General features: G+C 46.3%; 1 protein-coding gene across 1 annotated transcript in view; it reads right to left on the reverse strand.

Annotated features, from left to right (window-relative positions):
* Positions 1-401: 401 nt before the first annotated feature.
* ABCA4 (ATP binding cassette subfamily A member 4) overlaps positions 402-16,934 on the reverse strand; it is a 111,360-nt gene continuing 94,827 nt past the window's right edge. The window contains exons 36-46 of the mRNA XM_032652012.1: positions 14,987-15,107; positions 14,501-14,563; positions 13,352-13,458; positions 11,226-11,367; positions 7,411-7,545; positions 6,548-6,651; positions 6,369-6,461; positions 4,368-4,617; positions 2,785-2,871; positions 1,159-1,225; positions 402-772 (exon numbers count right to left, since the gene is read on the reverse strand). Coding sequence (XP_032507903.1) covers positions 1,190-1,225; positions 2,785-2,871; positions 4,368-4,617; positions 6,369-6,461; positions 6,548-6,651; positions 7,411-7,545; positions 11,226-11,367; positions 13,352-13,458; positions 14,501-14,563; positions 14,987-15,107 — 1,138 coding nt within the window. The 3' untranslated portion in view covers positions 402-772; positions 1,159-1,189. The remainder of the gene's footprint in view (positions 773-1,158; positions 1,226-2,784; positions 2,872-4,367; positions 4,618-6,368; positions 6,462-6,547; positions 6,652-7,410; positions 7,546-11,225; positions 11,368-13,351; positions 13,459-14,500; positions 14,564-14,986; positions 15,108-16,934) is intronic.

The raw sequence follows: 16,934 nt of genomic DNA on the forward strand, positions 1-16,934 counted from the left end.
TTACAAAGACATGTTGGGTCTCATCACCAACCAAAGAGCCACTCTCACCTGTTCTTGCCTCTTTGTATCCTGTCTTAATTATACCTATGAGACAGGCATTCAAATAAGCTGGGCAAACAGACGGAAAACCTAGATGCAAATAATACCCAGCTGACAGTGGATAATGTTTACATGCATTGCCAGTTGGGTATTGTCTTCAAACCATATGAAGCTGACTTGACATGGAACATCAAGACTAGTCCATTCATTTCCACCACAGCATTGCAGAATCTTGCTGTGACTGGCACTCCTGTGGTAATAATTCTCACAGAAGCTCACGCAATGATGGGAAGCCACAGAGGCACAAAGAATGTCTAAATCTATACCAGATGGTGCACACAGGGAGATCAGTGAATTTGGATAGTTTGTGATAAGTATGTTTGTATTTTATTTTCTCCTTAAAAATAAAACACACACAGAAAAAAGCAGATCCACTTGAAATGAGAGCAGTGTGGAGGCCACAGCCAGTAGGAAGATGGACCAAGTTTTCCACTTCTGTGGTTCCGATGAAAAGGGTTTTGCACTCATTTGGCTGGGTCAGTTTCACCATCAGGTGTTCCAGGTGAGCAAGTCAGTTCTGGTTTCCTTCTAAAAGAGCCCCCATTTGGAATTCGCTGTGTGCCTCACATATGTTTGTTTCTGCTGCCAAGGGATTACTTATGCTGGCTGGCCTGATTGAACGACCATATGGCAAAGGCTCCTGCAATTCCAGCTGCCCAGAGTTCCTTTCCAGCTGCAGTGGAAACACAAGCAGTGTAGAAGGAGATCAGATGGACTCTTCTCATCTCAGTTTTCTGGAGAGGTGGTGAGATGGCTTTTAGATTTCAAGTCAAATAGCTGTCAGTCAATCTCTGAAGGAAGCTCAGCTGAGGGCACCCAAGAGATCACCCAAGCTTACAGATTATGCTTGTTTCCGTGTCTGTAAAGGTTGGAGCCAATGATCCTGCAGGTCCTTCTGATTCTACAATCCAGACGTTTTAAAGACTCACGCCCACACCCCTACCCCACCCCCGCCCCATGCGCTACATGCTGACATGCACATCAGCTACGCCCTCTGTACGATTTCCTATGGTACCTTTTGGTGTGTTTTTTAGCCCAAGAATGTTATCATGTTCTTACTGTCTCAAAAGCCCAGAAGTCACCATTTAGGTCATCCTTGAGGTGCAGAATTCCCTTTGTCCACTTCCTACAGAGGAAAATTGTTTTAAAGTGGGATAATGTAAACAAAAACATTATTACTGTTTGTTTCATGACATTTATGTACAACGCTATGCAGGAGGATTTCTGCAAACCTTTATAAGGGTGGTATGTCACAGAGTCAGAGTTAGGTTTTGAATCACAAATTTATTATAGAAAGATACCAATTTAATAAATGTGTTGCAGTAGGTTTCTAATATTTGTATGCTAAAATGTGACAGAAAAAACAGAAAAATGGTCAAATCTAATAAGGGGGGAAAGTTTGGAATTAAGTGCTGCAGATCATAGCCTGTGAATGCCCCTTGTCGGGCCCAGAGATGACCTAGTATTAGCCCTCTAAGAGGGCATATGCCAGGTTGGGGTGCGGAGACCATTTGTAGCTCTAGGAAACACTTTTGCTACCCAATTATGTATTCTGAGTTATAAAAAGGATTTGTAACTGCAAGCGGCTTTCAAAGAATAATTTTCTACTGGTGTAAACAGCAACTACGAGATCTATAAATTAGAAAGAGTGGCTGGAAAATCTCAGCAAAACTCACTTTCCCTGGTGCCTTTACTTAGGCATTTCTGGGCAAAGTCAGCTTTGCTAAGTAGCCATTAGGTCTCCACTGGTCAAGAGAAAGGGGAAAAATTCATCCCAAGCCGTGCCTGGGAAAGGAGTGTTTCAGTCATTACCTATACTTGGTTTTTCTTGCAATCAAGAAACTGGTGGGAGGAATGAGAACTTCATGGGAAATAAGGCTTTGCATTCTTTGTTTATTGGAAAAATGCTTTGCTTTTATTTGATTTACTCTCCAGGTAAGTCAGGAGAGGATGGCTGAGTTAATTGGACCTTTAACATCCCAGGCTTAGGCCAAGGCACCTGGATCCTGGCACCTCCTCCAGAACTTTCTCCAGATCTCTCTTGTTCTCCTTCTGGGGAACTAGGATTAATGTGCTCCTTACATGGGGCGCTGTGTCAGGGCAGGAACCTGGAGGCACCTACCCTGAGAGTTATCACAGGCCAGGATGCATACCTTCTGTTGTTTCTTCCTTCATCGTCTTGGTATTTTGATAAAGAACAAAGAGCCCTCTTCACAAAACAGACAATAAGTCTTGCTCTAACCAAATGAGTCCACCACTGAATGAGTGCCAGTTAATTTCCTTCCTTTGAGACTCAAACATACGATCAGACATATATATCAAGTATCCCAACAACTGAAATGTTTTAATATTCTCTCCTATCTTCCCTGCTTATTTCCAAAATCCAAGTGCTTTTTTGCTGTAAGCAAAACTATGCGGGAAGGTTCTTTTCAAAAATGCTCTCCCATACCACCCAAAGGTTTCCTGATTGTAAAAGGAACCTACACAACTACCGATTGAAAAGTCCTGCAGCACAGGACAGGTGAGGAAAGGCAGGGCGGCGGTGGGGGTCTGGTATGGGCGCGGCTCTCTGCAGGAGGCATATCTGGGCCTTGAGGCCCTGCAGGCCCAGTGGACCAGTTGGGTCCCTGAGCCAAGAATCTGCCTCAAGCAAAGCAGGGGATGGGGAAGGGGTAGCAGGGGTACCTTGGCCTGTCGACTGGCTCCAGCAGCTCGAGGGTGCAAAGGGAGGTCATGAGTTTCAGTCTGCTGCTTAGCAAAGTTCACAAACACCTGGAGGCAGGGGAAGAGCAAGAGTAGGTAGATGTTTCCAGAAAATGGCACCCTCCACCCAGCCACCCACCTTGCTTTCTGTTTTCCCCAGTTAACTACAGCCCTGCTGGAGCAGCTTGTGCCCTGCCCAGGGCACAGGGCTTTTTCTTGGAATTGTGAGCTAAGCCAAAGGAGTGCCCACAGGAGGATTAAAAGGTCAACAAGGCAAGGCAGATTCTCAGCTACTGGTGTCCTCCTGAAACTCTACAGGAGTAACTAAAATACCCCAAGCCAGGAGAGCAGGAGCGGATCTCCCCACTTTCCTCTTCTCTCTTCAGTGTGCCTGTCCCTGCCTCCACCTGCTTATGCTGATAAGAAGCTCCTCAAAGGGTAAACAGAGACTTGCCTATTTCCACTGCTTTACTGAATAGTCTTTAAGGGTGTTTATTTAAAAACCAAAAAAACCCCAATGAAACCCAGAAACAAATGTCCATATGGATGAATGGATAAACAAAACATGGCATATACACGCAACTGAATAGTATTCAACTTTAAAAAGAAAGGATATTCTAACACATGCTACCACGTGGATTTACCTTGAGGACATTATGTCAACTGAAATAAGCTAGGCACAAGAGGACAAATATCGTATGATTCCACTTATATGAGGTACGTGGAGTAGTCAACAGAAAGTAGAACAGTGGTTACCAGTGGCTGGGGGAGTGGTTACGGGGAGTTATTGCTTGATGAATACAGAGTTTCAGTCTGGGAAGATGAAAAGTTTCTGGAGATGGATGGTGGTGATGGTTGCACAACAATGTGAATCTATCAGTACTTAATGCCACTGAAGTGTAATGCCACTTAAAGTGGTAAATTATGGGCTTCGCTGGTGGCACAGTGGTTGAGCGTCCGCCTGCCGATGCAGGGGACACGGGTTCGTGCCCCGGTCCGGGAAGATCCCACATGCCGCGGAGCGGCTGGGCCCGTGAGCCATGCCCGCTGAGCCTGCGCGTCCGGAGCCTGTGCTCCGCAATGGGAGAGGCCACAACAGTGAGAGGCCCGCGTACCAGAAAAAAAAAAAAAAGGTTAATTATGATATATATATATTTATATGTATTTTTTACCACAATAAAAAGCGATCACGTTAAAAAAACCTGACACATGGCACACATTTATCAAAACTCACTGAACTGTACACTTTAAGTGGGTGCTTTCTATTGTATTTAAATTAAGCATTAGTAAAGTTGATTTGAAAAGAAAAAAAATGGCCACCACCACAAACCAGGAAGGAAAAATAATGTCCTAGAGTTGTTGGGAAGGATGCTGTGAAAAGGTCCGTGAAGTCTGCTGATGGCTGGAATATTGTTAGAAGACGATTTCTGATATTCCAAGTTTTACCCTAATGGACAGAGGGACTAGAGTGTTGGCACTTGGGCATGTCCTGCCTCGCTCTCGTGTGGATTCCAGCCCGGCCTTCGCCCAGCCCCGCTCTGCACGTGGCGCCCCCTTGGCCTTGCCTGGTCCAGCGTGGTCTGCGTGACTGAGTACTCCTCGATGAGCAGGCTGTCCCGGTGGGAGACGAGCAGCCGGAAGATCCTGGCCAGGGAGGAGGAGGAGACCTGGAACTGCAGCATGTTGTAGTGCCTCTCCCTCTGCACGCTGCCTGGGAAGTTCCCCTGGAAGAACTGCTCCACGGGGCCCAGGTCGGGAAGCAGGTCATCCTTCGGGGATTTGATTTTCATTGTGACGATGTAGCCATCTCCAAACCTGAGGGAAGCACATGGCAGTGTGGTACAGGCCTGTTAGCAGTTGGGTCTAAGGAAATCCTGAAATGAGGACTAGACTCATCAAAAATATTGGGGATTAAAGGCATGTACTATAGACCTAGTGTACATGTTTAAAACTAGGATTAAAAGGGCCATGATGGTTCCTGGAGAAGTGGTTTGATACTAGTTTTTAGAGGTCTAAATGCCTTGTGTGGTGAAGTGGGTCTCCAGACCTGTGTCACAGCTTCCTGTGTCCACCTCTTGGAGACATGGGTGTTCCCTGCTCCTTGCCCTTTAACATACTTGCTGAGGTCAAGGGTGGTCTGAGCCCTGTGCTGAGATCACAGGCTGCCCAGTGCTTACTCGGTGGTGGAAAGACTGCCCAGCCCTTTAAGAGACTGGCCTGGTGGGAGCAAAGTTTAGGAAGGCAGCTCTTCCCTGGGGAAGCTTCCAGAACAAATGGAGCTGCCAGGGCCAGGGCCATCAGTGCTTCCCTCCTCCCCTCACCAGGTCACCCACCTGTGGATAAAGAATGGTCCACCAGAGTAAATGCATGGCGAGCTGGCTTCCCTTCACACTTACAGCAGGGTATACTTACTTCAGTGCTCTCTCCATGATCCAGGATTGTTCCCCTTTACAATAAAATGCCTTTACCTTTCAGCCCCGGAAAATTGACCATCCTCCACATGGGAACATTCCCTCTCACGTGCTCTCCCATGGGGATGTTGAGGACTGAGAGGGAAAGGAGTAGGGAGCAACCATGTCTCCAGCAGGTGGCCACTGAAAGTTGCTGACATGGGTCTGGTGACCTCACGTGCTGAAGTCCCCCTAGATATCTGTGTAGTGTGCAAGCTGTAGTTGCTCAAGATATCCTGGGTCAAGTGCCCAAATGCAGCTAATCTACTAGACCTTCCTCTCAGCCACTTATCTGTATGATGTGTATGAAGCACGATGTGTATCGTGCAAGACGCTCTCCTGGACACACGGAGATGGAGCGTCTCGGTGTAGATGAGGTGAGTTAGGTTCTCTTCCTTTCACCAACGGGCATGGTGACTTTTCTGTCCTGGGCTCTCATTTACCTCTGATAAATGAGTGATAACTGTAAGTCCACCCTTCATAGTTTATAAAGCATATCAAAAGGCAAAGGAGCATGACATTCTTAATAAAATCTTATTTTAAGTGACTGTCGGCTTTGGCGCACAAACTGTTATTAATAACACATTATTTACAGCAGTCTACAATTTACAGGGATGGGATAATCCTGCTGAAGATTACTGGCATTGCTGGTGTGTCATATGATACATGGTCATTTCTCAAATTCAAAAGCACATGACATGGCAGAAAGGAACACTGATTGCTCAGGCCGTTTGGTCTCTGAATCATTCCTACCGTGGTTGTGGACTCTTATTAAATGGGTCATGGATTCTGGATCTGCTGGGCTAAGTGGTGGGATAATTAGGCAGTGGTAGTGACCCTCCCTCATCCCAACTGGGCTCTGCATTTGCCCCGATCAGAATCCCCATCTGGAGACTCGGTGAGCCTTCAGCCATAGGCAGTTAGCTCAACAGAGAGGAGTTACGTTCAGCACAACAGCTTTCTCCATCTACTGCTGCAGAATGAGGCCCAGACACCACTGCCCGTGGGATGAGGGGGCAGCAGGACTCCCCCACATGTTAGTAGAGAGCACAGGGCCTGGTTGACCGCCCCTTTCTCCCCAGAAGGTAATTAAGGCAATCCCCACCATATCCTTACTTGTACTTGAGGTGCTGAATGGTGCCCAGACACTGAAAGGTGCCCTTCGCCATGATGGCAAGCCGGGTACACAGCGCCTCGCACTCTTCCATGCTGGGGGCGGGGGAGAGCAGGTGAGGGCTGGGAGGACTGGACTCCATCGCCCGCCTGCTCCTCCCCAGTCCCTAGGAACCTCTTGCCTGTGGGAAGTGAGGACCACAGCTCTCCCTTCTCTGATGATGCTCATGATGGTGTTCCACAGCATGCGGCGTGCCTGGGGGTCCATGCCTGTGGTGGGCTCATCCTGTGGGGAGGCAGAGAGGACAGGGGGCTGGTTCCGGCACCCTCCTTGGCTGACTCCCTCTGAGCAGCTCTGCTCTCTGGCAGACAAAACACAAATTCACTGCCCCGTGGGGCAAGACCCGGGGAAGCCAGCACAGGGCACGGAAGGCGGGAGGTGAATCAGGACCGTGAAGAAACATCATGCACACCTCTAGACCCGTTTCAGCCCGTGAATGGGTTAAGGTTGATTAAGGCAATGACAGCGTTATCTTAAAAAAAGGAAAAAATTCTCTGTATATGTTTGCAAGGAGGCAGGAAGATAGCTCAGGTGAGTTTCAAGGTCCCTCCAAGGCCTGTGATCCATGCCTTCATAAACCCCAGACTACATGGGTATGGAGGCCTCAGGCCTGGTCCAGCTTTGGTGAGAACCACATGGGCTGTTGCTCCAGGCCAGTGCGCCTGTCCAGTTAGGACCCCAGACAGGCCTCGTCAGGCAGTAAAATTTTTGACCGGTCCCTGACATTCTGCAGAGGGGCTAACTTCCCTGCTAGAGCCTGCAGCCCCCAAGAGGCTTCCCAGGAACTCACAGTAGGAATGTGTTGTGACTCTATCTCCCCCCAAGAGCTGTGAACCAAACACTGGGCTGACATTCTCAAAACGAGCAGAACAGGCAACAACCCAGACAAACACAGCCCGCTGCGTTTTCTAAATCTGCTGACCCGAGAACAGAGATGCAGCACTCAGCTCTTGCAAGCCCTTTGGTGGTCCCGGTGGTGCTTACCAGTAGCACCAACAGTGGGCAGCCTATCAGTGCAATGGCTGTGGAGAGTTTCCGCTTATTGCCTGCACTGTAGGTGCCGGCCAGGCAGTCTGCGTAGAGAGACAGGCCCAGGCTCTGAATACTCCAGTCTGTCACCTAGGGAAGAGAAAGAAATCCCATTTGGGATAAACAAACAAGCAAACACCCCAAACCTCCACCAACTCAAAGTCTTGGGCTCCCAGATCACACATCTTCAGGATGACAGACCCAGCTAGGTTGAAAAAGGACCACCTGTTGGTTCAGGGGGTGGCTCGTGGCCTTCAAGGGCCAGATGTCTCCTTTCCACTGTGGGCCTTAGATCTCCGTGTGGTTTGGTCTGCTCCACACCCGTTGGGTGTAGCCCCCTGAGAAATGGCCTTCAGCTTTACAAGAGTCGGACAATGCTTCTCACCCAGTGTCCTGGATTATGGCTAGGAGTAGAAGAGGAAGAGTCCTAGGGTCTGTTTAAGAAGATGGTGGGTCCCAGACCTGTTGATAGCACCCCTCATCACGGTCACACTTGAAGTCTTGTGTGTGCATCTAATATATACTTATTGAGCACCTTCTACGAACCAGGCATAGAAGGGTGCTAAAGAATAATGGTGAACATGGCCATTGCCGCTATACTCACAGATGGCAGGGAGTGGTGACAGACAACCAAAATACACAGAATAATGACAGATTGTAACAGCGCTTGGAGGGAACTCAACGGTAAACTACGACAGAGAATACTGTGTGTGTGTGTGCGTGTGTGCGCGTGTGTGCACGTGTATGTGCACGGAAGGAAAGCTAGGGAGGTCTCTTGGAGACAGGCCCACGATGCCTCTGCCTTGTGCGCCTCTACCTGGAATGTTCTCCCCCAGATATCCACATGGTTCACTCAGGTCTTCACCCAGAAGTCACTTCCTCTGTGAAGCTGTCCCTGGGCCATCCTACCTAAAAGTGCATACCCCACAATTCTTCCCTGCTTTATTTTTCCCCTAAGGACTTTTTACTCTCAAATGTATTGTATATTTTACTTGTTTATCTTTTTAGTGTCTGTCCCTCCCACTAGAATATAAGCTCCATTTTTTACTTTTTATTTGGAATAGTCCCCAACTGACAGAATCGTGTAAGAATAAGAATAGTGCAAAGAACACTCATAGACTCTTAGTCTATTTTTCTCTCTCCTTTTCTAACACACACAAAAATACACACACACACACACACACACACACACACACAATGTTTTCAGACTCATCTGAGGGTCAGTTGTACTTGGCCCTTCATTCCTAAATACTTCAGTGTCTATTTCCTAAGTATAGGGACATCCTCTTACATAACCACAGTACAGTTATGACTGTCAGTAAATTTAATATAGTCATGATACTTTTTTTTTGCGGTATGCAGGCCTCTCACTGAGTAGGCTCAGCGGCCATGGCTCACGGGCCCAGCCGCTCCGCGGCATGTGGGATCTTCCCGGACCGGGGCACGAACCTGTGTCCCCTGCATTGGCAGGCGGACTCTCAACCACTGCGCCACCAGGGAAGCCCTGTCATGATACTTTATCTAGATTATTACCCTTCACAGTCTGATTTTTCCAATTCACTCAGTAATGTCCTTTCCAGCACTATTTTCTCTCCAGTACAGGCTTCAGTGTAGTGCACATTATTCAGTCACTGTGTCTACTTAGCCTCCTGTGATCAAGAACATCTCCATAGGCTTTCTCTGCCATTCCATGTCTTTTATGACTTTGATAATTTTTAAGAATACAACCCATATATACATATATATATATATATATATTTTTTTTTTTAATAGAATGTTTCTCTAGATCTTGTCAAATGTTTTCTCATGGTAAGGTTCAGGTTATGCATCCCAATCAGAATATTCTGTAGGTGAAGTTGTGTCCTTCTCAGGGTATCACATCTAGGGGTATGGGATGTCCATGTGACCCTCAGTGGTGATGGTGGTTTTGAGTACCCAGTTAAAGTGTTGTCTAATTTCTCCACTGTAAGATTATCAGGCTTCCCCCTCACAACCAATAAGCGATCTGTGGGAGACACTTTTAAGCCATAAAAATATCTTGCTTTTCATAAAAAGTTTCCCCTAGACTCAGCAACCACAAATCTTGTCACAACCCAGTCTTTATTCTGATCCTTGCAAAATGATTTTTGAGCTCTGCACCTTCCTGCACACCAACGAGCTGGCTCTCAGCATTTGACTGTAGGCAAAAACCATCCCTTCTCTCCTGATTATTTACTTATCTACTTAACAATATGGAGTTATAAATCCCTACTTTTCCTCCAATGTTTTATAATTGTCATGGTATTTAATTATGTTGATGCTTAAACAGTCCCACATTTGGCCATTGGGAGCCCCTTCAGGATGGCTCCTGTGCACTTATGACATGCCTCTATCATTTTTTTTTAAAGCACTCTTTACTTTCTGACATAATAAGATGTTCCAGGCTCATTTTACCTATGGTGTCTCAGCCCTGGAATTTGTCAGTTGTCTGAAGAGTCATAATTCCTTTTAGTGGGGAATGGTATTAGAGATCAAAATCTGGACACTTAGATATACTCATTTTTACTGGGGTATTTTTATGTACAATATACATGGGCACATACGGCATGCATGCACAAACATAAGCACACAACTGTTTCATGAGTTCACAGTAATAGCTCCAATTCCAGTCCATCCTTACAGGATTCTTTCTTACTTTCCCCCTTTTCATATTTGTATGTCTCTTCTTCCACACTGAGAACTCTGGCTCCAAACAACATAAACACATTTATTCATTTACTTAGTCCTACAAAACATGTAAAATTGTTTCAGAATTGCTTTGCCCATGCCACTAAAGAAACAAATCAACTAAAAAGAGCTCATAATTTGCTTGTAGCTCTTTCTTTCTGCTCCAACTGCCCAAGACTGAGGATATACTGTCAAATATTGTATCATCAGTTATTTTTATTTGTATTAGTTCTTTTCCTCCCCTCCTGTATGATTATTACATTCATTTGAAATAAAATTGGATTAATTTGTTTTAGTTTGCTTTCAGTGTTAGGATTTTCTTTTTGTTTTCATTTTTACCTCTTTCTCATTCTTACTGATTTAGTTTTATTTTTTTGAATATGTAGAACATGAACATGCTTCTAAAAGTTTAAACTATACCAAAAAAAATACCCTGAGAGAAGTGTTATTCTCTCCCATTTCCCTCTTGCTGACCACTACATTTATTGTTTTCTAGTTTATCCTTCCTATATTTCTATTTGTAAAGGTAAGCAGACATATTTACGCTTCCTTATTTTTCCTACTTTCTTACACTAAAAATTAGCATTCTACATGTGCTCTTTTGCACTTTGCTTTTTTCACTTAACTATATCTCCTAGAAAGAACTCCATTATCAGTTCACAGAGATTTTCTTTGCTTTTTTTTTTTTTACAGCTGCATAAGACCTTATTGTATGTATTTATCACAAATTATTCAGCCAATTTCCTATGTCTGAACATTTAGTTAATTTCCCATATTTTATGAGTAAAATGCAGTGAATAACCTTGTGCATATGCATTTTGTACCGGATCAAAGGGTAAATGTGTATATTGTTTTGTTAGATATTAGGGCAGGACTTTTTTTAGTCTATTTTGTTCACTGCTATACCCTTGTTTTCCAGAACAGTACTTGACACATAGCAGACACTCAGTCGAGCATCTGTTGAATGAATAAATGGATAGCGTGCTCCAGCTTTCCCATCTCTAAATAAATGCATTCTCATAAAACAGGTTCTCGAGTAGCCATAACAAACCATGTTTATTTACCCTCTTGATGTTCTCTGCTGGTACACCTCGAAGCCGGGCATAAAGGTAAAGATGTTCTCGCCCTGTAAGCTGGTCATCGATTGCATCAAACTGAGGACAGTAGCCCATACTTTGATGGACGTCAGAAATATTGGTTAAAATACTGCAAGAAGAAAAAGCAGTTAGCAGGTTTCCTTCACAAAGTGGGTGACCAGAGATCTAGGGCTGGAGGAGTTTCTGCCAGTAAGATAATGGGAGTTTCTCCCATTTTGCTTTAGAAACGTGCATGACATTTAGCAATCAGAGCAGGGGCGGTTTGGTTAGAAACTGATAAACTCCAGGAGTTCTGAGCTTTGAATCCAGTCAAATTCTCCCGTTTCCCTGTCTAGGATAAACTGAATACCTGCTACCCAAAGACAGCTATGCTTTTGGATTGGTTCACCTCTTAAAAACAAAGGGAAGATCAAATTTAAGAAAATGACTAGTGGTTTTTGATCCCTTTCAAACATTTGGAAAGTCGCTAGAGAAGACGTGTGCTTTCCAAAGGAAGTAAATTTCTCCAGGTGTGTTTAGTGGCAGAGATAGTCAGTGAAAGAGGAACCAATCAGATCACCACCTAGAGCAAGAGGCTGGCAGAAGAGAAGAAGAAATGAAATGAACTGAGTCTATCAACTCCCTTTCACCAATATATTCTCTCCCGCTAGAAAATATATTGCCTTGATGAAAAAATAAACTGTCCATAGACTGGTCTAATTTCTTTCCCCCTTCTCTTATAGCTTAGGGTCTGTGAATAAAGGATGGATGCAATAGTATGCAACAGGATGGGACAGAGAGAGGCCATGTAGTTCCCCACTGTGACAAAAACTACTTAGGTATGGCTGGGCCAATTAAAACCACCCAGAGAAGCAAGGAGTGTACTTCACCAAATTCATAGGAACTACTCCACTGAAGAACCTGAATCCTGTGTCTTAAACCTATACGTCCTTCCTAGCTTCTGTCTTGGTTTTACCTTCTGGGCATCTGTCTCTCACTTGGACTATAACTTGATGTCTCATGGTAAAACCTATTGTCCCCCCACCTCCACTCCCTGCCCTTTCCCCTTTGTTACCATCATGAAGTCATTTGCTTGGCTAAGCTAGATCTGAAGATGAGATAGACCCAGCCATGGCTCCACCTCTGCCATTCCCTTTGCTTTAGACCCAACAGGGATGGCTGGGGAACCAAATTCATCCTATTTGAGCCAGTGAAGAATGCTTAGGACTCTCCCTACCCAGGGAGCATTGGGCCATATTGAGGATGGCTTTCCCTAGTCAAGCAGAAGTTGGTTAGATATCAGCAGTGCCTAACTCCACCCATCAACCAGGGCAGAGAGTTTCTCTGGGCACATCTAATGTGTGTGAGCTCTGCTGTTCAAAGGGCAGCCTGAAAAGAGGCAGACAAGTGCAGGCTCATGTTCTCTGTACTGTCCTGTGGATGACCAGTCTGTTTCCATCCTCCTTATTTCAGAGAGCAGGAGGCACCCTCCCAGAATCCAAGGGCACATGCCAGTTTTCCCTTTATAGAGGAACCTTGGCCTGCAAAGCCAAGTGTTGACACAAAAATAGCCAATGCAGAATAAGGCCTCTGAGGGCCCCAAACCATCCCCCATCTAGAAACTCAACCCAGAGGAAGGGTGTGTCATCACAGAGGTTCTTAACCTGGGATCCAGGAGTTCCTGTAGGGTCATAAACACGCTTCAGGGCTCAGTAAATTCCCCAAAATGCAAAGAACGTAGGAAGAGAGATAATGGGAAACAATGGTGTATTTTTATAGGAAGAAGGTGTGTGTGTTCATCAGATGATCAAAGGGTGAGATGTTTATGAACCACAAAAGACTAAGATCCACTGATTTGGTGATTCTCAGAGCTTTCCTAGAATTCACGCTAACAGAGGAATCTCTTAACAATCACAATTCAATTTTCCAGAAAGGCTATGTCTTAGACTTTTTGGACCATGTCCTCTGGGAGGTCCACCCTGCTGCATGTATCTTTCAGACTCTCAGAGTCACCCTCAGTTACGGGGTCAATGCTTACCCTTCCTATGGTGGGACAAGGACATGGCTTAGGACCTGGGAGAGACACCCCGAGACAGGATGAGCAGGACACTCACCTCTTGCCTGCGACAGTGGCATCCCCTGACGTCACTGTGCTGTCCCCAGTGAGCATCTTGAATGTGGTTGTTTTGCCAGCTCCATTCACTCCCAGGAGGCCAAAGCACTGAGGGAGAACACACAGAATTGGCCTGGCCCTAGAGCCCAGGAAGGTCTGGAGTGGCAGGCCCTGGGGCAGTGTGGTGGTGGGGGGAGGCATTTAGGCCTTCGTGCAGGTCACTAGCCATGTGCAGTGTGAGGCGGCAGAATGTGCCGCTTTGGCACAAGGATGCTTTTGAGCCAAAGGCAAATGAGAAGCAGCAGATGTAAGGAAAGCTCTCTGCCCTCCCCCCATTTGCTTCAAAGCAGGACATAAATTTACAAGGTGTTTCCCTTGCCTCTCTACCAAGATGGACAAAAATTAATCACTGGAGACAACTTTAGACTCTTACCAGTTTGGAGATGAAACCAGAGGAATCTATATAACAAACTTTACTAACTAGCCTTTAATCTACCATTAGTTACCCATATACTTGCCTTCCTACAATTTGCCACCCTAGAAACTATAAGTCCCTTTCCTTTGTCTTGCAACTTCCCTAAAAATGTATTGTTCCTTTGCTAAGATGCTATATAAGCCCAAGTTCTAACCACCCCTTTGGGGTAGTCCTCTCCCCTGTGTATGTATGGTACACATAGTAACAAACTTCTCTTTGTTTTTCTCTTGTTAACCGGTCTTTGGTCAGGCCAGCTGACAGAGCCCCAGCCCCAGAACCTAAGAGGGTAGCAGGAAGGAGAATTTTTCCTCCTTGACAGTGGTTACTGAGCACTTGAAATGTATCTACATGGGCTATAAGCTATAAGGTAAAACACACACTAGATTTTGAAGACTTAGAACAACAACAAAAAAGAATGTAAAATATCTCATAATGTTTTATACGAATTACATGTTGAAGTGATACTATTTCAGATATATTGTATAAAATTAATGATTAAGATTAATCTCACCTGCTTTTACTTTTTTCCTGTGGCTACTAGAAAATCAGAATGACCTGACCTACGGTGGCACGTGTTTTACGTCTACTGGCCAGCTCTGCTTGAAAGGAGACCAGAGACATGCATAGGAGCTGATTTTCTGAGGCCCTTTCACATGTGGCCTGCAGAGTACCCACCTCTCCAGGGCGGACTCCCACACACAGCCTGTCCACCGCTGGGCTGGAGCTGCCTGAATAAATCTGTAAGATCCAGAGAAAGTGAACTGAGGACTGAGAGAGGGTTAAGTAGGGAAGGTAAGAGAGCAAAGGATGGTTTGCTTTGCTGTTATATTTTGACACGAATGTGCAGAGAGGTGCTGTGAGCACTGAGTCTCTAAGCTGACCCCGTGTGGAAATGGAATGGAGAAAGATTAGCGGGGCTCAGTTGCAGGGGCTGTCACTGAGGCCCCGTGTCCGTGACCAAGATGAATACTAGGGCAAGTGCATTGAGTGTTCTTGGAAGACAAGTTATAACACAGAGGTTTTATAACCTCACATAAAATTAGGGAAAGGAATTGCTTGGATAAGCGTCCTGCTTATTCTACAGAAGGCAAATTACAACGTGGTGCCATCTCTGGTCCAACTGGCACCTCCAAACTAACACGCCGGCAACTATTCCCTTACCTTGGTTAGTTCATTTAGCCTTAAGATATCAGTTTTATTTCCTCCACTAATAATTCTTTGTCTTTCTTCAGCCACATCATCATCTTCATCTATGATAGGCTCCTTAGCAGGCTCGGCAGGCCTAGATGAAGAAAAGAGGACAGTGAGCCGGTGTACAGCATCCTTGACACTGTTCTTTTCCTCTGACATTCTTCCCACTCCCTGGCTTCTACCTCAGCCTGGCCTTCCACCCCCGCAGGCTTGAACTCTCAAAGACTCCCCACAGGAGAGACGTTAGGCATTAGGCAGAGAGGGCAAGTGCTAGAGTCCAGAGTCTGCCCTGGGCTCCAGTCCTGGCCTTCCCATGTGTGACCCTGGGCATGTCACCGAACCTCTCCAAACCTCACCTCCCTCAACCATAAGATAGGGAGGGGCTGGTTAAGAGCACGTGCCTCATGGGATTGTGGTGGAGACGCACTTGGCACAGTGTCTGGCACAGAGTCAAGACTCCTAACCTGAGAGCTGTTATCATGAAAAAACCCTTCGTCTATGGCAAGCACTCAGCAAATGATAGTTACTAGTGCCCAAGCCTCCCACTTCTTTTAGTCCATCAGGTTATCTCATGCCCCCAACCATAGTTCTCCATCAGCTGTATGTTAAAGCCCTAACTCCTCAGCTGAAATCCCAGAGCCCTGCAGTCAGGCTCCACCTACTCTTCCCACCCGCTCTCCCATTTATATCGTGGACTAACTCCGCCGCCAACCGTTTGATCTACCCATGGTCCCCAGCCCACGCTAGCCTTTCCCAGCTCGAGCCCCCGCAGACACCGCCAGTGGCTCAGTGTTCTCGTTCTCCTTCCCTGCGGAGCAGAATCCTCCTCGTCCTTAAAAGCACAGCGTCTTCTCTGAAACCCTCCCTGAACACCCTGACCTCCATGCTTTCCTTCCTTCCTCCCTGGCCATATCCAGTTCATTACTAAGTATTGTCTAACAGACTTCCTACTATTTACCCAATCAACTTTTACTCCAACTCCTAATGTCCCCATTCCTTTTCAGGTTACCACTGTCTCACGCCTGGGTGCCAAAGCGGCCTCCTGTCTGGTCTCTCCCCTTCTAACCCCGGCAGATCATGTCATTCCCCTGAGCAAAACACCCCGACAGCTTTCTGCTGCCCTCAGCCTTAAATTCTAGGTCCTCACCAAGGTGGGGGGCATTTCACCCCCTGGCTCTGCCCTCCTCTCCAGGCCCATCTCTCATCCCCCTCCCCCTCTCCTTTCACGGACATCCTGAACTCCCCGCAGGCAGGCGTGTCCTCTACCAAGAGCACCTCTTCTTCCTCCCTCTCCTTCCTCTCTTTTCCTGGTTGCTTCTCAGTATGGCCATGGCTGTCTTCTTGAATCCAGAGACTGTGGAATACTTCTCTGGTCTTCTTTCCAGCCTAATGCGGCAGGACACGCTCAATGGTGCTGACACCAGAGTCTGAAGCTAATGAGTCTGTTTCAGTAAATAACTCCTCCCCCTCTCCTGCCCCAGGCCCCCTAAGATGTGGCCAAAGCTGCAGGGGTCCTGTAAGGGCTGAGGCTCCCGTGGACAGCGACTCCTCACACTGTCTTTCCCACACTAGAACCACGTACTGGCCATGTTGCTTTATTCTAAGTGTGCTGACACCCATTATCTCATTCAGTCTCTTTCCAACAATTCAATTCCCTGTGGATCAAAACCTCAAGACGAGTCCTCTGAATCTTTATTTACACGTGAGCACATTCAGCCTGAGAGGATGAGAGGATAAGAGACAAACACTGTCGGGGAAAGCTTCTTCTGAGTGTCCCATGATTTGCAATCTGGGCCTCTGGGCTGAGCCCAGTAAATGTCAGCCTGGGTGGCAGAGGGGGCTGCCTTCTGGAAAGTTGAGCACCCACTTCAGAATGATGCAGGGCCTCAGGCAAGAGCATGGGAAGAACGGCACAGCT

This window comes from Phocoena sinus, chromosome 1 (assembly GCF_008692025.1).
Source record: "Phocoena sinus isolate mPhoSin1 chromosome 1, mPhoSin1.pri, whole genome shotgun sequence".
In the NCBI taxonomy this organism is placed as follows: Eukaryota; Metazoa; Chordata; class Mammalia; order Artiodactyla; family Phocoenidae; genus Phocoena; species Phocoena sinus.